A 25,655-nucleotide genomic window follows, 5' to 3' on the forward strand; every position below is an offset into this window, starting at 1 on the left:
GTGCACTTGGAAAGGAAGACCTCATAAAGGAGGTAGCACTGCCCGAAGGACGTTTAAAAGAAAACGAGGAAGATGCAGGAGACTTCACTTTAGAGGCTTGGGACTGATGGATAAAAGACCTATTCTCTGCCTTCTCAGTCTCTGCAGCTAAAGACGCAGAAGGTTTTTCGTCATTAATCTTCCCAAAAGGATGTGCTGAAATTAAAGACTGTTCACTAAGGGCAGAGACTGAAAGAACCTTGTCTAGGGAAGCAAAAAATACTAAGACATTAACAAAAAGATCCCTGGCCAAAGGTGGAAGAAGTTCATCAAACTCCTTGAAACACTGTTCAACTGTGTTCAGTATAATTTCACCGAATGACATAGCTTCGATAGCATTAGTCAAGCTCTTATACATATTCTCAGTCTCTAGAATAGAGAAATGAAACCTGCCTGACACAATACTGTAGCATCTTTCTTAGTTGGAAAAATCATGGACAAAAAAGCACCATCCACTGCTGGAACAGGAGAAAAGGGGAGAAACTCCCCTGTCCGATACACTAGTGACTTCCTAGCATGAAGGAAGGGAGACAAAAGAGAGGATCCTTTAGAGATCTTCTTAGGCAAAGCCTTAGCAATAGAGTCAAATCTCCCATGTACAGAATCTGATAGCCTACAGGAAGGGAGAGGCAAATAATCAGATCCCACCCTGAAGCTCTTAGAGAGCGAGCAGTATTAGAATGCTCCACTGAAAAGAACTGTGGATATTCCAGACACAACTGAACCAGTTCCTTAAAACCTCAGGTAACTGATTCTAAGTGCTCCTTTTCCTTATCTGAGGTGAATACGTTCGCGTGCACTTAACTCCTCACTCCTCTTACTACTCAAAAACTTACAGGTCATTGACACTAACTGTGATCCCGAAGAAATTCCAAGGTCTACTGTCTCTTGAGGATTCGCCGACTCTTCCCTTGGACTTGCTGAGGTAGCGTGCGGATGAAGCTTCCTGCGGCCTAGAATACACACTGCACAGCCTCGACGAAGGCACATGAGGAAGCTCACATGGACTCGACGCTTCCGTGGCCTCACAGGCAAACGCGAATATCTGACACACTTATTCTTTGCTTCAGAAAGACAGCCCATAAAACCGGCAAAATCCTTTGAAGTGGACATACCTGTGGCCTTGATGAAATAAAAACTTGGACTTTCGTCAACAGAAAGGGAGTCTAGGTGCAAATGCCTGCTACCTGAATGCCTACCTAAGGAGTCTGGACTCGAGGTGGCTGAAGGCGCAGTGGCTTAGCTCAGAGCTGAACGTGGTCGGTTACCTGGCTCGGACGAATCACTATAATAACCTTGGGACAATGGATTCAAAAGCATAGACCTTTTCACCCTACCATGAATGTCTTTAGGTGAGCACAATCTGCTTTTGTCCATTGAGGACCGAGAAGCAAAGGCAGGAGACAGGGCACAGTCCATGAATACCCTCAGATGTTAGTCCCTGTTTGGGAACCCCAGGAATACCAGGCCTGTTGACAGGTGGAGCTGGTGGGACAGGCAAGGCTGTGTCCATGGAGTTGCAAATGGAATGAGGGGACACTGTACCTGCCAATGCACTAGATACATTAGATGCAAAAGGTTCAAGCTTGTTACATAAAATTCAATCCTAGATTTTACAGAATCATATCAGACTGCATTGAATTTCTACTATCCTGAGATGACTTAGTGGGTGTGGAAGGATGTAAATCTATTAGAGAAGAAGCATCAATAGACCTATCTATCTCTTGATTAGAAGTTACCTCTAAGGAAGATTTACATTTAAGACTAGCTGTTCTCTTTATATTCGCTTGCTAAATCTATTCTCTCTTCTAATATGATACTTTACCATCCTCTCTATCTCGTGAAAAGACCATTCCCTGTAATGATTACAACAGTTGTCTGAATCACAAGTTACCCCACCATAATCAGTGAATAATTCGTGTGTATCGTACTTCAATAAACCAATCTGGTCTTGCAACAACTTGCCTTGCAAAATACAATAAATTTTTTAAAGTAATTTGTATTTTTTCTAACAAATTGTATTTTTTCTAACAAACAAAGCTTCAGTGAGCTGGAAGCCCAGCCATTAAACTCTTAAGAGATTTTGATAAGGAGGATTGAGAAGAATCCATAATGAAAAAACAAACTTAAGTCTAGACGACCCAATTCAATAACAATTAAAAACAAACCAAAATTCAGAGCACCAGCTGTATTCATTGACAAGAGTAGAATGAACTACCAAAACATTTGCGGTCTTACCCCCACCCTACGAAGGGTGGGGGAATAACTATTGGGAGCGTTTGTTAACAACTGTTTCAATTTTAACACTTGCTGACCCTATGCCAAGTAGTCGCAGATAAAGATAAATGATAAAGGGTAAGATTCACCTCAAAAAATCACTTCTTGAATTCTTTCATAATGGTAAGTGGTTCCTTCAATATTCACATTAGATGATTAACAAAGCCTTTAGTATTATATTCTTTGGTGCAGAACAAAATACATTTTGGATAAATCTATATTTGTTAAATAAGTAAAACTACATGTATAATAGAGGATGTTACCCAAGTTCACAACACAATAACATTGCCTGGCAACATACCATCAAGCTTTTCTTGTTTGATAGATCTCTGGTAAAGTGATGTTGCTAATGGAACTGTTGGTGGTTGTGGAGCAGATGATGGAAGGTGTGGCACTGGTCTTTGTGGAGGAGTTGTTCCTAAAGGCCGTGGTGGCCCTGGCATCAATGCTACTGGTGATGGAGGAGCCACACCAAAAGGGTATATACATTCCGAGGTATGAGGTGTTCGTGGATTGTGCATGCAAAGCCCACACTCACTAACAGGAGATGGTCGTTCTTCCTTAACCTAAAAGAATTTATTAACAAATAATTATAAATAGTTCTACATTTTGGAAAATGATTGCATTTTATAAAAGATTAAATTTAGCATAAAAAATCCCAATGTGGACTATTGGGGTTTGGTTGTTACTGCATATGCACTTCTCATAGTTGACAGTGATAAGGCGGAGCGCAATCATGATGCAAAGCCAATTTAAAATAAAATAGTTAAACTAGGCTATTAATACAAATCACTCCATATGGTTTAAAAGAGCTCTGAATTTAGTAAAATTACATACCTTTCCAGTTTAAAGCCATAAAATTTTCCTTAATGACAAACTACATAAAACACTATATCCAGAGTAACCAGGAAAATCATTTAAAATATATTCCACTTGCTGCTGTGATGATGTCAATAACAATAAATTAGCCTAGTACAGGCAGTTAAAATGAAAGCAATTTAAATTTATTCTCAAAGAAATCAATGAATACACACAAGGCAAGGGGTTAACCATTCAATGATAATAGCTTGTAACCCACTAGCCACAATGCCACTACTACTTTAATTGTTGAAAACTGAATCTCTGAACTGGCATTTACTGCAAATAAAGGATTGAATCATTATTGAAACATTACATTTCCCGAATTATCTAGTTAAATTTCTTTTGGATTCCAACTGCAAACATATAATACAAAAGATTAAAAGCATTAAAAAACGTTTACCTTGAAATTACACGTGCATCAAATTATGAAACTAAAGAAACTTTCAAAACCTAGCTTCAATGAAAGTCTTCATTTAGATTATTTGTAAAACATAAAAGCAACACCCTGAAAACAATACCAAGGAATGATTCTGTAAATACCTTGAGTCCACCTGGATTGATGAGTATGGAACTAGGGCCAGGAACAGGGACCTCTGGCACTGGTGGCCTTTGAGGACTCACAGCTACTGGTGTAGGGCTCATCATGTTGATTTTATCTGCTACTTGTTCTGCCATTTCACGGCTACTGCTTGGTACAGCACCAATAGGATCCATTACACATAAAGACACCTCCACAGGAACAGGAGGCATAATATCTAAGGATGGCTCACTTGCTTTTGCATCAGGAGTAGAAGCTTCCATTTTTGTGATGGTGCTCTTTACAGCTGAGCACACATCGGGTACTTCAGGTACTTCTTCTGGCTCTTCCTCATCTTCAACTTCTTCATCCTCCTCCTCATCATCATCATCATCTTCTTCCTCTCCCTCTTCCTCTTCCACCTCATCATCATCATGTTCCCTGACTTCTTCATTCTGCAAAACTTCCTCCATTTCTGAATCAGAATCATGGATTGTGATAGTAGAGGTTGGGTCACGAGGAGGTGGGGAAATGATCTGACAGTCCAAGTCTGGATCTGAATCAGCATTCAGGAGATCATTGACTGAGAGTGACACTTCTTCCCATGTGCTTCCATCACCACTCTGCTCCATTGCCAATATTTCACGCACCTATGAAGTAAAAAAAAAAAAAAATATATATATTTTTTAAAAGTTATTTAAAATTTGTTTAATGAAAATGATCACGACTTCACTGACCTACAACAACTGTGGTCATGGTGTAAAATAGCCAAGCAATCAACTCCTAATATTCCAATTCTTGCACAAGAACTGCAGTCGAGTGCACAACTGGAATTCGCTACTCTAGTAAAACGACAAATTTTCAGAGAAATTTGTATTTTTCCTAACTATACAAACCTGAGGTCTTTACATAAGGAGTATGCTTCAGCGCAGCTGAAAACGGCTGCTGAACTTTTAAACAAGGCGGTTAGGTAGTTAACTACCGTCCAACTGGCAGGAGTCCAGCGCACTTGGATGGTAAGCATTCACTTTGCCTTTCAGCCCGGGTATCAGAATGAGGGGTGGCCTGAGCTGGGAATATAAACTGTAAAGACCTCAGGTTTGTATAGTTAGGAAAAATACAAATTAATTTGAAATTCTGTCACTTGTTCCTACACAAAATACAAACCGTCGGTCTTTACACAAGGAGGACTTACTTCCTTGGAGGGAGGAATCTGAGTGGGTCTCTGAACCAACTGGTAGTTCCCCACACCTGGGTCCTCTTCCTGGTTGAGTAAGTCAAGGAAGAGTACTGTGCCTCAGACACGTTGAACGGAGTGTAGAACTGCATGTTCAACTGTCAGACTTCTGGACCTTTTCAAATGAATCGGAGTATACAACATCATTTGGAAAAGGGCTAGGATGAATCTGTATGTCGGAAGTTTCATGATATTGCCTTGTAATATATATATCATTCCATGATTTTGATATATTTACTATTCTAGTTATAATGTATTATGTGTCATAATAGTAATTGTTGAAATACCATATGTAGTGTAATGTCATATCTCAAAAGAGTTAGTGATTTAGGTAAAAGAGTAATTTGGAATTAAAAATACATTTTCAGTAATAACGTAGTATATACAGTAAACCCCCCGTACTAAGCCCTTTGTTGGCCGAGTCGGTTGAGCTTCAGACCGTCATTCGATGGGCCGGAGTTCAATTCCCGCCGCCGGCTGATGAAGAGTTAGAGGAATTTATTTCTGGTAATAGAAATTCATTTCTCACTATAATGTGGTTCGGATTCCACAATAAGGTGTAGGTCCCGTTGCTAAGTAACCAATTGGTTCTTAGCCACGTAAAATAAGTCTAATCCTTCGGGCCAGCCCTAGGAGAGCTGTTAATCAACTCAGTGGTCTGGTAAAACTAAGGTATACTTAACTTAAACCGCCCGTACTCGCGGGGGATGTGTTCCAGACCCTCCCCCACCCCCGCGAATAGCTAAAATCTGCGAATTCTTAGAACCCCCCCCCTCTAAAAACACTTATAACTGTCTACCATGAAAGGTCAAACACCAGAGTATGCCTAAAAATACCAGCCTACATCAAATATACATTAAACTATTACCTTATTACTGTGTTAATCTTTGAAATGATATTATTAACCCTTAAACGCCGAGCCTCTATTTACAAAAGTGTCTCCCGTATGCTGGCGGCGTTCAGGAGTTAGCGCCGAAGCGGAAAAAAAGATTTTTTAAAAAAATCCAAGCACGCTTAGTTTTTAAGATTAAGAGTTCATTTTTGGCTCCTTTTTTTATCATTGCCTGAAGTTTAGTATGCAACCATTAGAAATGAAAAAATATCATTATCATATATAAATATTGAAATATATTGATAGCGCAAAAAAAAATTTCATATATAATTGTAAACAAATCGCGCTGTGAGCAAAACGGTTAAAGCTAATAAGTTCATTTTTTTTCATTGTATTGTACACTAAATTGCGATGATTTTGGTATATAACAAATTGTAAAATGATCAAAGCAACACAGAGAAAATATTATCACAAAATGATGCATGAATTTGTAACGCATGGACGTAAAAAAAGTTTTTTTAAAAAATTCACCATAAATTGAAATATTGTGCTAGAGACTTCCAGTTTGTTGCAAAATGAAGGTAATTGATTGAATATTACTAGACTGTAAGTGTTTTAGCTTACAATTGCAGTTTTCTACCATTTCGGTCGAGTTAAACGTGACCGAAGGTCGAATTTCTTCTATTTATCGTGATTTATATGAAAATATTTCAAAATTGATAAAAGCTACAACCATGAGTTATTTTTGGTTGTATTCTACATGAAATTGCGCACATTTTCATATATAAAACTTTATGTAACGACTAATATAAAACGATGTAAAGATTACGACAAAGTGACGAAAGAATTTCTGAGATGTTCAGCCAAGTTACTGTGCAGACGTAAGGAAAAAGTTTTTTAAAAAAATTCACCATAAATCGAAATATTGTGCTACAGACTTCCAGTTTGTTGCAAAATGAAGGTAAATGATTAAATTTTACTAGAATGTTAAGAGTTTTAGCTTACAATTGCGTTTTTCGACCATTTCGGTCGAGTCAAAGTTGACCGAAGGTTGAAATTTTGGCACTTATCGTGATTTATATGAAAATATTTCAAAACTGATAAAAGCTACAACCATGAGTTATTTTTGGTTGTATTCTACATGAAATTGCACACATTTTCATATTTAAAACCTTATGTAACGACTAATATAAAACGGTGCAAACATTACGACAAAGTGACGAAAGAATTTCTGAGATGTTCGGCCGAGTTACCGCGCGCGGACATAAGGAAAGTTTTCTTTTTCAAAAATTCACCATAAATTGAAATATTGTGCTAGAGACCTCCAATTTGTTGCAAAATGATGGTAAATGATTGAATATTACTAGAATGTAAGAGTTTTAGCTTACAATTGCATTTTTCGACCATTTCGGTTGAGTCAAAGTTGACCAAAGGTTGAAATTTTGGCACTTATCGTGATTTATATGAAAATATTTCAAAACTGATAAAAGCTACAACCATGACGTATGTTTTGTTGTATTCTACATGAAACTGCACACATTTTCATATATAAAACTTTATGTAACGACTAATATAAAACGGTGCAAACATTATGATAAAGCGACGAAAGAATTTCTGAGATGTTCGGCCGAGTTACTGCGCGCAGACGTAAGGAAAAGTTTTTTCAAAAATTCACCATAAATCGAAATATTGTGCTACAGACTTCCAGTTTGTTGCAAAATGAAGGTAAATGATTGAATATTACTAGAATGTAAGAGTTTTAGCTTACAATTGCGTTTTTCGACCATTTCAGTCGAGTTAAAGTTGACCAAAGGTTGAAATTTTGGCACTTATCATGATTTATATGAAAATATTTCAAAACTGATAAAAGCTACAACCATGGATTGTTTTTTGTTGTATTTTACATGAAATTGCACACATTTTCATATATAAAACTTTATGTAACGGCTAATATAAAACGGTGCAAAAATTACGACAAAAAGACGAAAGAATTTCTGAAATTTTCGGCCGAGTTACCGCACGGACGTAAGGAAAGTTTTTTTCAAAAATTCACCATAAATCGAAATATTGTTCTATAGACTTCCAATTTGTTGCAAAATGAAGGTAAATGATTGAATATTACTAGAATGTAAGAGTCTTAGCTTACAATTGTGTTTTTCGACCATTTCGGTCGAGTCAAAGTTGACCGAAGGTTGAAATTTTTTGTAGTCGACGTACGGTACGTCCACTCGTCACCCGACAGACAATTTTAGTCACACAATACGTCCAGTTGGCGTTTAAGGGTCAATATAATTTCCAAGCCATTGTAAACATTTTATTGTTACAAATATATGTACGTACTGTATGGCTTACAGCTGTAGGTGAAAATAATCCAGTCCCCCCTACGTATTCAGCCAGGCACATTTTCTTTCATACAGTTACAAGCCGTCCTGTTTTCTTTTAGAGGGGAACCATTGGTATTTTTACGTAATTCACAAAAAGAGAGACAAAAATTTTTTAAAAAGTATGCACATTTAAAACAATTTTATACTACGTATATATTAAGATTACTACATACGTAAATCATACGGGTACTCACCAGTGATGAATGCTGATTAAAGATGATGATGATGAATTAGCTGTGCAGTCCGATGAATGATGATGAAGATATCACTGCACAGCAAAGCAGAGGAGTGACAACTCATCTGAGGGTGCCTCTTCACCTTCAGGAGGCGCTTCGGGAGGCACTACTTCAGGCGATTCGAGAGGCACTACTTCGGGTGATTGGGAAGCTTTGGAGGGGCCTTTGTCCGTTTGATGAACAAGGTCATAGGCAGCTGCTGTTGCTGCTTTTTCATGGTGGTGAGGGCTTGATTATAGGGCTCCAATGCTAAATCAAGGATGTTTGAAAACTTTAAGGAGTGCTCCATATAAGGATCCCATGTTGAAACATACTCCTGCGTATCCTTGACCATTCTCTTAACGTGGGACAGACGTTGCAAAGTCAGGCTGCCCTCCTCTTCCTCCTGCTCCTCCCCTGAACCTGGCGTATCTTCTTCCTCACTGGCAGACTTTGTCAGGCCTTCCAAATCCTGGTCTGTCAGGGGGTCAGAGTGGGCATCAATGAGGGTGCCGATTTCATCCTCGGTGATGTCCTCGAAGCCTTCTCCACCTAGAATCCTCGCCAACTGGACAGCCTTATTAATGGCCAAATATTGAATTTCTTCACGAGAGAAGCCCCTGTAATCATGAACACACTCCGGCCACAACTTGTTCTGGTACGCGTTCAGGGTCTCCTTCTTCATGTCATTCAGTGATCGGTTGATGAAGGTCAGACATGTGACAAATCGTGAATTTAAGCCAGTAGTCTTTCAGCATAAATTCACTGTCATTGTCCATTGCATTCACAAGGTGCTGGAGGGAGTTCCCAGTATAGAGTGCCTTGAAGGGAAGATCACGCCCTGGTCCATAGGCTGGAGGAGAGAGGTGGTGTTGGGAGGGAGGAACTCAAGCTGGACTCCCTTGTAATAAAGATCGAGAGGGTGGCCACCAGCATCATCCATAATCAGCAACACCTTGAACTCCATGCCCAAGTCGTTCAGGTATTGCCTAACTTGAGGGATGAAGCTTTGATGGAACCAGTACTCTGTAAGAACTTTGGTGATCCAGGCCTTAGGGTTATGCATCCAGAACACAGTGAGTAGACCTGTTTGTGTGAACGCATGCGGGGGCTGACCAAGGGAGAGCGATCATGTACTCCTGGGTGTGAACTTGGGCTGTCCTCCAGACCTGCTCCAGTCTTCTTTGAGGGCGTGGCCTCCTGATGGGAAGAAGACTGTGTGGGGGACCTCTTCAAAGCTTCTCCGGGTGCTCGGACCCTCGAGTCGGAAACACCTGGACGGGACCCTGGCCGAGTATTCGGGCGAGCACTGGCAGGGGTGAAGGTGAAGAAGCACCTGCATGCATAAGTCACCTTCCCTATAGTAGTGCCTGTCCCAGATTGTGGAGCAGACTCCCCAGTGCTGGCAGAGGTTACTCAAGGTTTCGGCAAAACCCGAATACCTGGAGTGATTTGGTCCTGCTTGGAGGTCCGAGCACCCAAAGCTCCTGAATCACGAATAGATTGATCAACAGTAGTTTTCTTTACCTGAGTGTCCGAAGAGACCCATGAAAAGGTAGGCACTACTCCAGCCTTGGAAGGTAACTTCCCGGAACTGGTTTTGAGTGCGCAGGTTGGAGTGACTCGCGTAATCAATGCTCCCAAATCGTGGGGTTGGTGAGACCTGCAATATGGCCCTGAGTTCATAGACCAGGGAGAGCCAACAAGAGATCCCCCTGTCTCCCCCCTTGGAAGTCCCACGACAGGACTTCTTGGGGGGGGGGGAGCAACCTCCTTCTTCTTCCGATGAGGAGCTTCAGAAGAAGGTGAAGAGGCGGTAGATGACGAAGGAGAAGACAACAACAGCAACACCTTGCAACTCTTCTTCAACTTCTTCTTCTGGGTAATTTTCTTCAGGAGTGCCTGCAGAAGCTGGTCACCAATGGAGGGAGGAGCAGCAGGCACAGTGGCAACAGACACAGCAGAAGGAGGGGTTACCATCTGGTAAGCTTGTGCAGGGGCATGCAGACACATGATCAACAACAGCCGAGGTAGTCAGGGGTGGAGCATGGGTTGTCACACTGGTTGTAGTTTTGGCGAAAGCTGTCATCGTAACTGACATAGTGGTGGCCATTACGGCTGCATGAGTCACTGGCAGCATCACCAAGGCTTGAAAAGATCTCAGGTGGCTCAAAAGGCCCTGCACAGATGGAATGCCTGAGAGGCCTAGAGAGAGCCACGTCTCCCTGAGTTCTTCAGCCTGTCCTGAAGAAGAAAAGGTTGGGTTAGGGGCAGCAGTCTCATCTCACTTTGCAGGGGAAATCTCCCCTTCTCAGTAAACGGAGACCACCGAGCAGAGGTTGTCCTGATCACCCGGCCCCCAATGCCGACTTCCACTTGACAAAGCGAGGACAACGACAGGGAGATCACTCCTAATGGAATGACAGCAAGATGGGGAAGCTTTTCAGGAGGAAGGAAAGAGGAAGAAGGGCTGGCAACCAACAGTGTCACCGGAAACGTATTACCCCTGGACGACGCCTTAGAAGCCTCCTTCTTGTATTTCCTCATCTGTGAAAACTTCACCCACTGCACAGGAGACCAGAGCCAACACTTGTCACACATAGAGTCCTGATAGTCATAGCTCCTACAACTAGTGCAAGGACATAAGGGTCAACATCAACTGGGGAGTGGTAATGCGTACATGGTCTAGAAGCAGTACCAGGCCATACATGCTGGGCACCACCCTCCTGCTCGGGCTTGGATGCTTTGTAGGTTTGCATCTCAATATCACAAATACACACGCAAGAAAATATATCCAAAACGACAAAAGAAAGATCCCACTGGGAAAAAAACAGCGAAACGGCAAGCAGGGCAGAGAGCAGGAACACAGCACCTCATTGCACAGTGGCCGAAAGCAAAGTGAATGCTTACAGTCTGGGCGGGCGGACTCCTGCCAGTCTGATGGTAGTTAACTACCCAACTACCTTGTTTAAAAGTTACATGGCTGTTTCCAGATGTGCTGAAGCATATTCCTTATGTAAAGGCCAACAGTTTGTATTTTGTGTGTGAACAAATTCATTTCAATAATGACAAAGTTTTTGTACAAGTAAAGTTATGATAAAAAAAAGGTTATATAAGTCAGGAAGAAATTGTGAAGACATAAATAAAGCCAGAACATTGCTATATCCCATCACTGAACATACCTGTTGGACAACATCTGATGGGAATGAATTTAGCTGAGATGATTCCAAACTATTCAACAACTGAAGCTCATCATCTGGTATGACTTCTGTTGTTTTGAACCTTTGTTGACTTAATCGGTGGGAAAGAGCTGCACGATGTTCTGACATGAGATGCGTCATCATAAATTGAGCTTTCCTTGATCTGGGATCATCTACAAGCTCCTGTCACAAAGAAAGCAATTTCAGTTACAGAATTAAACTATTTAATCATGACTGACTCCCTTACGACTGTTTTTATTAGCTGCCAAGCCTTTCAAAATAATAATTTTTGTGATAAAATTATTTATTTGGATACTTACCTACTGTTAAAGTTAGCTTATATCTTTGTGCCATTAGGTGCGATTGGCATACAAAAGAAAATAATAAGGCTTGGCTGACCTGCTAGGACTGTCTCTTTACCCAACTGTTTCCCACCACGTGGCACGGGAATGTTTACGTTCTTGTCAGAATTCTTGATGACACCCACTAAGATGTGGGAAGGCTGGGTGGATTTCCACTTTAACAGTAGGTAAGTATCAAATAATTAATTTTATCATGAAAATTATCATTATTTGGAATGAATCTTACCTACTGTTAAAGTTAGCTGACTACCACATTGAATGAGGATGGTGGGTTAGTGCAGACAGAAAAACAATGTTCAGCCAAGAGAAATCTTCTCAACATTCCTGCCTGTTATGTGAGCCTTGCTGGCTAGGACTGTCGCCAAACGTTGGAACTACAACAGGGTATAAGGCCCTTGTAGTGAGACTTGTCAGATGATCCTCACTGGGAAAATAGGACTCTGTCTTATAGAGTACTAGTGACTCCTGTGCCTGAGTCAAAAGCCCATGACCAACAGTCCAAACCTAAAGACAACAACCACCTTAATATATGAAGGTACGCTCCTATACACCAACGTGTACCTTCATGCTCCCAAAATTCAATAGCACGATTTCCTAACAACTAACAATAAGCTAGAAAGCAAGGACACTATCATGTTTGGTTCAGGAGAAAGCGTCCCCACCGCAACGATAGGATTAAGAGCTTTGCACCTCATGCTACATTTGAACACTTTGTAGATAATATGAGTTAACAACAGTTACATTTCCCTTGAGCTGCATGATAACCTTCTCTAGCGAGAGGTTTTAAAGGAAATAAAGACGTGCTTATGGTACGGAAGCCATGAGGATTATTTTAAAAAATGGTAAAAGCTCAGGAATCAACTGTGTGTGCATTAACTTAAGCATTCTTGTACATAGTAGCGTTTGGTCTCCTAACACAACAGATAAATACTTAACTCCTGCTCCGAAAGGTTATGTCTGTCCATGTAAACACTTACAGTTCTAACTGGACAGAAAACAGCTACTTCTTCCTTGCCCACCAAAGCAGTTAACTTAAGCACTGTCAAAATCTGGGAAGGGCTTTCAATTCTAATCTTTCCTCTACGCAATGAAAGAAAAGAAAGGTTGCCACTAGAATAAAGCCCACATACAAGAGAGGGCTTGAAGCTCACTAATATAAACCCCTAGGAGTTCTAACTGGACATACAACAGCACTGCTTACCAAAGCAGTTAAATTAGGCACTCACAAATCTGAGAAAGGCTTTCACCTCTATAACTTTTCTCTAAGCAATGAAAGAAAGAGAGGTTGCCACTAGAACAAAGCCCACATACATGAAAGCGCTTGAAGCTCACTAACACACTTTCCCTCCAAAGTTCTAAGTGATGCCTTATCAAAAGGCTCAGACTGAGGTTATCTTAAAATCTGGAGGATCGTCTAAATTTCATTGTAAACCATGATACAAAGATTGAAATTTCCAGCACAAAAGATAGAAAACCTCTTCAAACTTTGAATCGTAAGCAATATTCCAGTCAGAATGATGCAGAACTGAATGCAATCGCTGTGGCAGAAAACAGCTTTGCCTACCTGAGATACTGGCAGGACTTAAATCAGGCTATCTAGTGAAAGAGTGCTGGATATCACTCTGGACAAGCACCAAGATCAATTAACTGACCACTGTTATTGATACACAAGTCGAACAGTGGAGGGCCTTCTAGACTTAAGGAATGGAATATAGAGTTTAGGCCAAAGGCCAAGCACTGGGACCCATGAGGTCATTCAGCGCTGGAAAGGAAATTGAGAGTAGGCAGGTTTGAAAGGTGTATCAGGAGGTAAACCTCGCAGTTGCACTATGAAACAATTGTTAGGAAAGGGTGGATAGCAAGATGGAAGATAAGATATGAAGGGAGGTACAGTAAAAGGAATGAAAGGGGTTGCAGCTAGGGGCTGAAGAGATGCTGCACAGAACCTTTAGTAATCCCTACAGTGCACCCCGTGCTATGGGGTCTAGACGTCAGGATTGCTAGAAATGCCCTTAGCTCGTAACAGACAATGACAATCCCCATGTGGTCAGATGAAGCATGTGGCGGTTTGATGGAATCTTCTCATAAGGTTTTTCCTGAATGGAAGAAGACAAGGAACATCTACCACAAGGAAAGGAAGTTAGGGGAACCATTCCCTTTGGGGCCACCAATGAGCTATCAAAATCATCTTTGTGTTCTGCAAAGCTCATAACTTGAGTATATCCTCAAAACCGCAACCAGAGGAAAAGCATAAAGGTCTACATGCGACCATTCTTGAAGGATGATATCAACTGCCCAGGCCTGAGGATCCTGGCATGGAGGGCAGTAAACTGGGAGAGTGGTGTTTTGGGCAATCGTGAACAGACTGGTGTTTGGGTCTCCCCAAAGGTTCCACGACTTCTGGCAAATATGAAGAAGAGGAGACTATCTGACTGAAGACCTTGCCCTTTCAGCTGAGTTGGTCTTCAATGTAATGTTTTTCCCTACGACGAAACGAGGAAAAGGAATGATATTGCTGGGCTCTGTCCAAATGAGAATTAAGTTTCTTTGCTGGCCTGAAAAAAATCTCTTGCTCTGTGTCTTCTTGTCATCTTATGTAAGAATCAAGAGGCTGAATTGTCAGAAAAGACTGCAATTGTATTGTCTCTAACTACATGTTCTGCTAGCATAAGACTAATCCAATCTGCCAAAAGCTGTAGGTTGTTTACCTTCTAACTCCCAGACAACAAATGTTTCTCAGAATGGCTCCCCAATCTGCCTCTGATACAGCTGAGGAAAATGTAAAGGTTCTTGAAGTCCACATGCCAACCCATTACATTTCTCAAAAGTGGTAGAAAAATGTCTATCTCTCTGTTGGAAAAACACCCAAAAAGAGAGTGCTAATCTTCATCCACCGATAAACAATTGACTGGATCAGAAAAGCATAGATTAGTTAATATTGAACAAAATACCCAGCTCTGAGGTTAGACATAAAACATAATTCTTCACCCTCCAGGTCATCCAAAACAAATTGGGGATAACAAACCATTTGTCCAAAAAGGAGAGAACTACTCTGACACCAAGCAGATGAATCCATCCTGCTAAAAACTCCAACACACGGGAGAATATTATTCTTTGACTGAAGGTGTACCAGGATGTGGATATAAGTGTCCTACATGTCAACAGAAAACATCCTTTGTCCTTCTGAAAGGCCGCCAGGACCAAACTGAATGACTCCTCGAAAAGGGAGTAATATGAATAAACTTGTTGAGACTGGAAATGCCCTTGGCTTGATGGCCTCATTGCATAACAGCTTTGCAATCTACCCCTCCAACTCTGAACTTCTCTGTGTGCAGTGTGTGGAGAGAAGGACATCAGGAAGTGGATAGGGGTAAAAATATAACAAAAGGTACAAAGTATCCTTCCCTGAGAACCATCCCTACCAAAGGTTCTTCTTGACACTTTCGCTCGTATCCAGAAATCATACGACGGTTCATTGTCTGCGATCGTCATGGTCTTCCCATATCCAGAAACCACACGAACATACGCAGGCATTCGCATTTAACAATGTAATTTTGGAACCATAGTGAAGGAGGCATTGCATGGGTATCCCCTTGCGATGGCAGAATTGAAAGAATGTAAATTTCAACTCTGCATTAAAATACATTTACCAAAGTGACTTATCTACAATGCCTATCGAAAATATGAAACAATTTGTGGTAAAAAGACCTGAATAACAGCACAACAAAGGTCTTGAAAAGAATACTTTTAAGAAGTTTTTGCCTACCGATGACGGATGAATTCGAGCTCAACGTAACAAAAAGAACCAATCAGGCACCTATGTTGGAATTCTTTTTCCTCAAAATAGACTTTGTTGACGAGTTTAGAGTTTCCTTTTCAATACAGAATTACGTTTTTAATTGGTTTACATCTATAAATCTTAATGTGTTAAGTGTTATATTTTGCCAAGAAAGTTGAAATCAGTACAGCCACTGAAGCTCACAGGTAGGCTACAAGGTGATACAAGCGTGAAATTCCTCGTGGGCTGTTTATCAGTCGGTGATCACATTCTCATGCTCCTTTATTAAATTAAGAAGCATTAAACACTGAGAATCGGCTATTGGGGGTGCACGTTCCATATTCATGTTAAGTTGCTTGTGTATTTCCTAACTGTTTGTTTACATTTTTGCGAGAAATCAGGACAGCAAATATCAAGTATGCAAAATATACTACAGATGCAGTATCTTTTTTCTAATAAATAGTAAAGCAAAAAGACATTTTAATTCAATTTCACTGTAATAAAAGAAATTGTCTATGATACTGATACAGCCTTGTAATCACCGATTCCCGGCATTTCATTCCCAGTAACTGCATATGTTTGTAAGCCTGTTTAACCAGTGAGGCAATGCAATGGGAGTTGGGGGGTTCTGGGGTGTCGTCGTACAATTTCTGGTTACCACAACAGCCCTTTGTTTGGGACCATACAACCGCGATCGCCTTCGTATTGACAAATGCAATCGTATGATTTCTGGATAAGGCCCTTTGCTAGACACTTCTGAAACTCTGCACACTGCCTTCTGAGGATCCATACAGCCTACTTGAACTGGGAGTTCAAAACATCAATTATGAATTATGGTTATGTGTAATTTTTCCACTTAGAATGTGAGCCAGATCACCACTGAAGCAAAACTTCAGAGTAATAGATAGATAGATAGATAGATAGATAGATATATATATATATATATATATATATATATAGAAATAGGTAGTGTTCTTACGATAATTCGACTTATGATAATTTGCTTTTACGATGGGGTTAGCAATTAATATTGATACAACAATATTTTGAACATACTCATTTTTAAATTTCGCACGCGACTGAGGCAGGCAACAGTGTACAATCAGGCAGCGTAAGGTGTGCAATATTTTGGCCAGAGAGGCTGGAATAGGTACATTAATTCAATGAGCCAACCTCACTTGCTCTCGCTGTGTAGGAAGTTAAAACAGGTCAGTGTTCGTTTGCGATTTTTGTGCATTTGTAAGTAAACTCTACTACTCAAATTTGTATCAGTATGTCTGCAAACACCCAAGTGTGTCTCCTGCTGGGAGTGCAAAAAAGAAGAGGCAGTCTATCACTTTGGAGCAGAAAATGAAAATTATCAAGCAGCGTGCCGCTGGAAAGACTGTCATGGTAATCGCACATGACGAGCATCTATCCCAGTTGACGGTATCCACCAACCTTAAAGACGACAAATGGATAATAGATGCTATAAGGGCATTTGCTTCAGTTCATTTGACAGTTATATCAAAGAAGAGGGTAGGGCCTTTGGAAGAAATGGAGCAAAAAAGTTACGTATACCTTAGTTTTACCAGACCACTGAGCAGTTACTGGTCATGTGGATGGAGGACCAGATACAGAAGCATATGCCACTCAGCCTCTTAACCATTCAAACAAAGGCTTGCATGCTTTTCGATGAACTAAAGACAAATTATGATGATAACCACAACAAAAGTTTTGTAGCAAGTGCTGGATGGTTTCATCGTTTCAAAAACTGTCATAATTTTCATAGTGTGAAAATTAGAAGTGACACCGAACAAGCCGCTATATTTACGGATGCTTTACATAAGATCGTCACTGATGAAGGGTGCTTGCTGGAGCAAATCTTTAATGTTGACAAAAGAGGACTGCACAGTAAATCCCCCGTATTCGCATTCTCACGATTCATGGACTCAAGTATTTGTGGATTTCTCTGTGGAATGTATCTACCCATTATTCGCGGAAAATTCGCCCATAAGCAGTATTTTTCACTGAGAAACATTTACTAATTACTGTATTTTCATTTCATTTTCATGACTAAATGCACTTTTTGTGATAAAACTATTAAAATACTCAGGTATAAGCATTTTTAGAGGGTTTTTCTTGTGTTTAAACTATCAAAATAGGCAGTTCTAAGTGTTTTTCGAGGGTTTTAAGTATTCGTGGGGTTTGCAGTACGCATCCCCGCGAAAACGGGGGTTTACTATATATACAGTAATCCCCCTATTTGCGTTTTCACGATTCGCTCAATCACACATTCGCGGGTTTCTCTGTGGAACATATCTACCCCTTACTTGCGGAAAATTCTCCAATTCTAGTATTTTTCACCGAGAAATATTCACTAATTACTGTATTTTCACATAATTTTCATGAATAAATGCACTTTTTGTGATAAAAGTATTAAAACACTCAAGTAAAAGCATTTTTACAGGGTTTTTCTTGTGTTTAATGTTTAAACTATCAAAATGAGCAGTTCTAAGTGGTTTAGAGGGGTTTTAAGTATTCGCGGATTTTACCTATTTGCGGGGGTGGGGTGGAGTGTGGTACACATCCCCCCCGAATATGGGGGTTCACTGTAATATATATATACATATACATACATACATATATATATATATATAAATATATATATATATATATATATATATATAAACCCCGTATATATTCAGCGTTCTCACGATATATCACGCATTAAGTAATTCTCTATGGAACATATCTACCCATTATTTGGAAAATTCAGTAAACTGTAAAATATTCACTAATTACTGTATTTTCATATAATTTTCATGAATAAATGCACTTTTTGTGATAAAACTATTAAAATACTCAGGTATAAGCATTTTTACAGGGTTTTTCTTGTGTTTAAACTATCAAAATGGGCAGTTCTAAGTGTTTTTACAGGGTTTTATGTATTCGCATTTTAGCTATTCACGGGGTGTGGTATTTTTCCCTGTAAAATATTCACTAATATACTATATTTATATATTATCTGAAAAGATAATTTGAGCCGTCATGCCTGTAATAAATGCACTTTTGTGGATAAAATTTAATGGATTTTTAAAAAAGTTACAAGCTTTCTTGGATAAACATTTTTACAGGGTTTTCTTGTGTTTAAATCTATCAAAATGGGCAGTTTCTAAGTTTTACCTTGGGTTTTATGTATTTTCGTCGTTCTCTTGCGTTTTTTCTTAGCTATTCACGGGGTGGGTACCCATCCCCACATCTGCGAATAAGGTCAAGAAAGGGGAAATCACTGTATATATATATATATATATATTGTATCTGAAAAACAGCCGGATGGTAAACTCGTGGACTGTTTTGTCCAAAAGCTTGCCTGAATAAAAACTCCATTAAATACCATCCAAAATGAGGTCCTTTAATAATGGGACTACTAATGCACAGAACAATTGTGTATGTGATAAATTAATATATATATATATATATATATATATATATATATATATATATATATATATATATATATATATATATATATATATATATATATATATATATGCAGTCCCCAGTTAACAGTGGGGTTTCTGTCTCTGGCCGAGTGCTGTTAACTGGATAGCGGTGCTGTTAACCAGAGATCGGTGCTGAATTTCCCGCTTACGGCACCTTTAACCAGAGATCAGCAATGAAAACCTAGTTAACAATGTTGCCAGCCAAGCAACATAACACTGCCCCTATGTATGTATATATATATATATATATATATATATATATATATATATATATATATATATATATATATATATATATATATATATATATATATATATATATATATATATATATATATATATATATATATATATTAATTTCCTTGGCTTTGTTTCTGTGTGTGTGTGTCCCCATTCCTCCCACTTCCCTCTCCCCTCCAAAAACCACTTTAAGCAGGGTGGTCCCTTAACAGCCGCCTCTTCCTGGGACCTTGCCTCCCACTTCTCCTCCCCCCAAAAAAATGGTTAAAGCAGTGTGGTCCCTAAACAAACCCCCTCTCCCCGGGCCATTAACCCCCTCATGGAAAAATGATAATCCCCTCTACCCCTTCCTCCTCCTTTTCCATCCCTATTCCCACCCCCTCCCCCTTCCCTCATCCCTTTTCCATGTTTTATGATGCTTGTATATGACTGGAATGTATGGGTATGGTTATGGTAAGGATGTGGGTATGGGTATCGGTATGGGTATCAGTTTTATGATGAAACAAAATGTGTTGAGATTGAGTACTATTAAAATCACATTTTTTTAAAGTCAATTGGATTTTTCCAAACTGCACAAACCTAAGGCCCTTTACATTAGGAATTACTTTAAGTGTAGGCTGGAAACGGCCACTGAACTTTCAAACAAGGTGGTTAGGCAGTTAACTACTGTCCGGGAGGCAGGAGTACATTACAATTTGCCTTTCGGCCCAGGTATCAGATTGAGGGGTGGCATGAGGTGGGCATGAAATGTAATGTAAAGGACCTTGGGTTTGTATAGTTAGGAAAAATACAATTTACTTTAAAAAACTGTGATTTGTTGACACGATATACAAACCGTCAGACCATTACATTAGGAAGACTCACTGGTTGGAGGGAGGAATCTGAGTGAGTCTCTACGAACTGACTGGAGTTCACCACACCTTGTCTTCCCTTCCTGGTCAATAGTGAGGAAGGGAAAACTGCTTCTGACAAAATGATCGGGTTGTAAGAAACGCAAGATCAACGGTCAGACTTCTGGGTCCCTTTGCATGAAAGAGGAATCGTCAGTTCATGTAAAGTAGGCTAGAAGAACTTGGAGTCGGATGACATTAAGGCAATCACAAACATTGGGTCTGTCTTATTGTCATGGTCTCCTTCCCCTCCTTGCAAGGGGAAGGAGTGGGGTTGCTTCTATAAACCTGAACGGAAACAGAACGGAAGCTCCCACTGAGTGCTTACCTGCATTGACCACCAGATCCAGAGCCTCGGAAAGGAGGGCTAGCAGGTCAGGATACCAAATGGCAGGCCATTTGGGTGCCACCTGAATTATTCTGAGATTAAGAGTGATCATCGCCTGGTTGATCACTTCGCGAATCAGACAGAATGGAGGAAAGGCATAGACGTCGAGGTTGTCCCACGTGCTGGAATGCATCCTCCGCAGCGGCTCATGGGTCCAGCACAACAGAACAGAAGACCTGGAGTTTTCTGTTGTTCCGGATGGAGAACAGACTGATGACTGGACGCCCCCACAGGTCGAATAGCTTTCTGTGACTTCCGAGTGAAGGGACCAATCGGTTCCTATCACCTGGTTCTGGCGGCTGAGCTTGTCTGCCACGACATTCCTCTTGCCTGGAATGCACCTGGCTGACAGCTCTACCAAGTGAGCCACGGCCCACTTGTGTACCTGCATCGTCAACTGGTGGAGTGGGAGGGATACTAGACAACCCCCCTGCTTGTTGACATATGCCACTACTGTGGTACTGTCGCTCATCAGTACTACAGAGTGTCCCATCACTCGATCCCGGAACTCTTGGAGAGCCAGGAAGGCTGCCTTGAGTTCCAGGATGTTGATGTAAAGGTGCTTGCTGTCTCGGTGCCACACTCCCAAAGTCAGCAACTCCTCCAGGTGTGCGCCCCATCCCTCAGTCGATCCATCTGAGAACAGCAGCATGTCCGGAGGGGGAGTATGCATGGATACTCCTATCAAGAGGTTCCTGTCGTCCATCCACCAACGAAGGTCCTCTCTCACCTCCTTGGAAAGAGGGATGAGAAAGGATTGGGGGTCTCAGGACCAATATTCCTTTAGTCTCCATTGTAGAGACCGCAGGTGAAGACGCCCATGAGGTACCAGCTTCTCCAGCGACGACAGGTGACCGATGACGACTTGCCATTGCTGGGCTGGCTGTCAGCTGTGCTGCCTGCCTGAACCTGCTAATACGAGAGTCCAAGGGAAAGACTTTCGCTGCTATCTTGTCTATCAGCATGCCCAGGTACTTTATTCTCTGCTTGGAGGTGAGATCCGACTTCTCAAGGTTCACCATGATCCCAAGATCGCGGCAAAGCTCGAGGAGTTGATCCCTGTCCTGCAGCAACAACGAGCGGGAGTTCGCCAGGACCAGCCAGTCGTCAAGATACATAAGTAAACATATCCCATGCGAATGGGTCCAAGCTGACACGAGAGAGAAGACTCTTGTGAACACCAGGGGGAGCGGTCAAGAGCCCAAAGCAGAGTGCCTTGAATTGGAAGACCGTCTCCGAGGATAAAGCAAGGTACTTGCGAGAGGACGGATGAATGGGTATTTGGAAATACGTATCCTTCAAGTCCACCATAAGCATGAAGTCGTTCTCCCTGATGGAAGCACGCATGGAAAGCGTCGTTTCCATCATGAACCGAGTCTGGTGAACGAATCGGTTCAAGGGAGAGAGGTCTATGGTTGGTTTCCATCCCCCTGTGGCTTTCTCTACGAGGAAGACACGGCTGTAAAAGCCTGGGGACCGGTCCGACAAGACTTCCACAGTACCCTTGCTCAGCATGGCTTGCACTTCTTGCCCTAATGCGGAGTCCTTCGGTGTTCCTTGGACGTAGTGGAGGCAGACTGGAGTGTAGGTGAGGGGTGGCCGAGACTCGAAGGGTAGTAGATATCCCTCCCGAGGGACATCCACTATCCAGGTCTCAGCTCTGTATCGCTGCCATGTTGCCCAATGGCTCGACAGGCACACCCCCCCTCTTCGGCAGCAGGTGGGGGGTAACACCATCCCTAGCGTTTCCCCTTCTTCCCCTTGCCCCCTTTACCGGATTGGAAAGCGGGCTAAAAGGGGCGGGAAGACCCACCCTTTCCAGAGGAAGAGTTCCTTGTTGGACGAGTCAGTAGAGTTTTCGGCTAGCACTCTGCTAGGTCCGAGTTCGAGTCTCCGGCCGGCCAATGATAAATTAGAGGAATTTATTTCTGGTGATGGAAATTCATTTCTTGGTATAATGTGGTTCTTATTCCACAATAAGCTGTAGGTCCCGTTGCTAGGTAACCAACTGGTTTTTAGCAGTGTAAAATAAGTCTAATCCTTTGGGCCAGCTGTTAATCAGCTCAGTGGTCTGGTTAAACTAATGTATAATTAACTTCTTCCAGAGGAGGAAGAAGGGTGGGTGTTTCCACGGGATCCCTTTGAAGACTGGGACTGCTTAGGGGTCGAGGAAGAGCTAGCCTGACCCAAGGGCCTGGCTGCAGTGGAATGCGAAGACCCGGAGGTCTTGGCCACTGCCTGGTGAACAAGGTAGTCGCTGTCATCAGCCCGACGCTTGTCCACCGCAGCATTCACCAACTCTAGGGAGGAGAGAGGTAGATCCCAGCAACAGTCCGTTCCGCGGGGTTATTGCCGACTCAGGCCCCACGGACCTGGAAAAGCGAGAAAGAACAGCGTCCTTCCGCTTCAGGACCAGGTTAGCCCACAGTTTTGCCGTCTGGTGGGTGAGGTAGGAGATGGCTCTAACTCCAGACTGGCATAGTCTCCTGAAAGTGGAGTCTTTCCCAGGTAAGACAGCGCCCGAGGAAGCAGCCACATTGGATACTGTGAAGGACCACAGATCCAACCAGGAGACTGCCTGGAAAGCTGCCATGGCGGTGGCTTCCAGGGTTGCGGCCTCTTGCCGAGAGAGGGAGATACTCTCTGCAGTAAGTTCCTGCAACGAGAGACCTGGATCCAGACGAACCAGGTCCGGGTCAACCTGCTTAGGCGGCAATGACCTCTCCGATGGCATATAGAAACGCTTCTGATGAGGCAGAGGAGGGGGAAGCAGCTTGTCCGAGCAGTTCGATCAGTGAATTGTCCTGCCCAGACACAAGACCATTCACTTCATCGAGGACCCCCTCGATAAGTGTGGATTACGGCAGTATAGTTCTTCATTGGAGCGGTGGGTAGAGTTCTCGGCTAGCACGCTGTTGGTCCAGTGTTCGACTCTCTGGTCAACCAATGAAGAATTAGAGGAATGTATTTCTTGTGATAGAAATTCATTTCTTGTCACAATGTGGTTCGGATTCCACAAGAAGCTGTAAGTCCCATTGCTAGGTAACCAGTTGGTTTTTAGCCACGTAAAATAAATCTAATCCTTCGGGCCAGCCCTAGAAGAGTTGTTAATCACTCAGTGGTCTGGTTAAACTAGGCAGTATAGTTCTTCATTGGAGCGGTGGGTAGAGTTCTCGGCTAGCACGCTGTTGGTCCAGTGTTCGACTCTTTGGTCAACCAATGAAGAATTAGAGGAATGTATTTCTGGTGATAGAAATTCATTTCTCGTCACAATGTGGTTCGGATTCCACAAGAAGCTGTAGGTCCCGTTGCTAGGTAACCAGTTGGTTTTTAGCCACGTAAAATAAATCTAATCCTTCGGGCCAGCCCTAGAAGAGTTGTTTATCACTGTGGTCTGGTTAAACTAGGATATACTTAACTTTTTAGCCCCATCGAAGCCTTGGGTTCCTTCTTGGATTTGAGGCGCGAAGGACAATCCACAGAAGAGGCCACGGTCCCTTCCCCATTGTCGTTGTGCTGACAAATCAGTGCAATCATCTCTGCAAAAGTCCTCCGTATCTCGGGGGTTTCCCGGTCCTGGGGAAGAGGACCCTCAAGTCCTTCCAGGGTGCGGTCCTCCCGATTTACTCTCCCTGCAAGAGGGAGAACCTCGGCAGACCCCTGTGATCCTTCCTGCACCATGCGGGCGTACAACCTGGCCGACCCGAGGACCAAGCCAGGCACATACACCCCCAAGGTAGAACTCTGGGGAGAAAACTCGCTGGAGTTCTTCCTGTCTGAATCGCGCCCCCTGAGAGGAGCCCAGGAGGTAGAGGAGGATCAGGCACTCCCACTGATCTTGCTGGCAGAACCAACAGGAGCAGCAGGCCAGGAGCGGTCACCAACCCGCAGTGGTGACGGCAACCAGGGTCGAAGAGAACGCTTTCACCTGGGCGAAGCGTTCGCCTGAGGAGAGTGGAGCGGCTCACGCGAATCGAGCCACGTACTCTGCTCCCCTGAGCCAGGCTGGCCACGTGAGCGTGGTCGGGGACTGGGAGGAGTCGAGCTCAAGGCTGGCTGGCGAGAACTTCAGCTGTCCTTTGGACATGCTCCAGTCTTCTTTGAGGCCGAAACCTCTCGGGAAGACTGAGCAGGGGGCCTCTTCTCTACCTCACCAGGCGTTCGGACCAGAGAAACCGGCGCACCTTCCCGGGAACCTGACTTGGCACTCAAACAAGTACCAGCAGGAAGAGTTGGAGCACCTGCATGCCCGGACTTTCTCCCGTCCCGTGCCCTAGTCGGTATGGGGAGAGGTTTCTCCCATACCAGACTGGGGTACTCGGGTCTCTTTAGAGACCTGGATACTCGGAGTGGCTTGTGAACTACTTACCGACATGGTCCCGCTGGCCTTAGAAGCAGGTTTCTTTGGCGCAGCGGGGGGAGTGCAAACCGAGGTCTGCATGCCCTCGGCTCCCGATACGACTGACCCAGGGGTCAACGCGCTGGTTCCCTGGTCCATGGACCGGGAAGAGCCAATGAGAGATCCTACTGCCTTCCCTGTGGAAGGAGGCAGACCCTTAGAAGTCTCGGTGCGAGACTTCTTGAGGGGGGGGGGGAGAGGCAGGCTTCTTCTTCTTAGGCTGGCGAGCCTCAGAAAAAGAAGAGGAAGAAGAGGTAGCAGATGACAACGACAACGAAGATGATGACACCTTCCTCGATCTTTTCTTCGTCATCTTACTCAGGATGGCAATCAGGTCCCCCATCCATGTAGGAGCAGCAGAAGGCACAGGCGCAACCAGGGGGAGCAGGGAAGCAGGTGCAACCCAGGTAGCGGAGACGGTGCTCAGGCCAGCAGCTACAGGGGCAGGTGCAGCAGCGTGGGAGCAAGGAAAGACAGTAGATGAAACATGGGTTGAAGGCACAGGAGCCTGAACCGTGGTCAGGAACAACCGTGGGTGGGTCAGTAACAGG

The 25,655-nt window shown here is 42.7% G+C and overlaps 1 protein-coding gene across 1 annotated transcript in view; it reads right to left on the reverse strand.

Moving 5' to 3' along the window:
* LOC136831409 (uncharacterized) overlaps positions 1 to 25,655 on the reverse strand; it is a 109,530-nt gene that overhangs the window by 57,275 nt on the left and 26,600 nt on the right. Inside the window, 3 exon segments of the mRNA XM_067091797.1 lie at positions 2,618 to 2,882; positions 3,718 to 4,344; positions 11,545 to 11,745. Coding sequence (XP_066947898.1) covers positions 2,618 to 2,882; positions 3,718 to 4,344; positions 11,545 to 11,745 — 1,093 coding nt within the window.

This window comes from Macrobrachium rosenbergii, chromosome 48, assembly GCF_040412425.1.
Source record: "Macrobrachium rosenbergii isolate ZJJX-2024 chromosome 48, ASM4041242v1, whole genome shotgun sequence".
NCBI lineage: Eukaryota > Metazoa > Arthropoda > Malacostraca > Decapoda > Palaemonidae > Macrobrachium > Macrobrachium rosenbergii.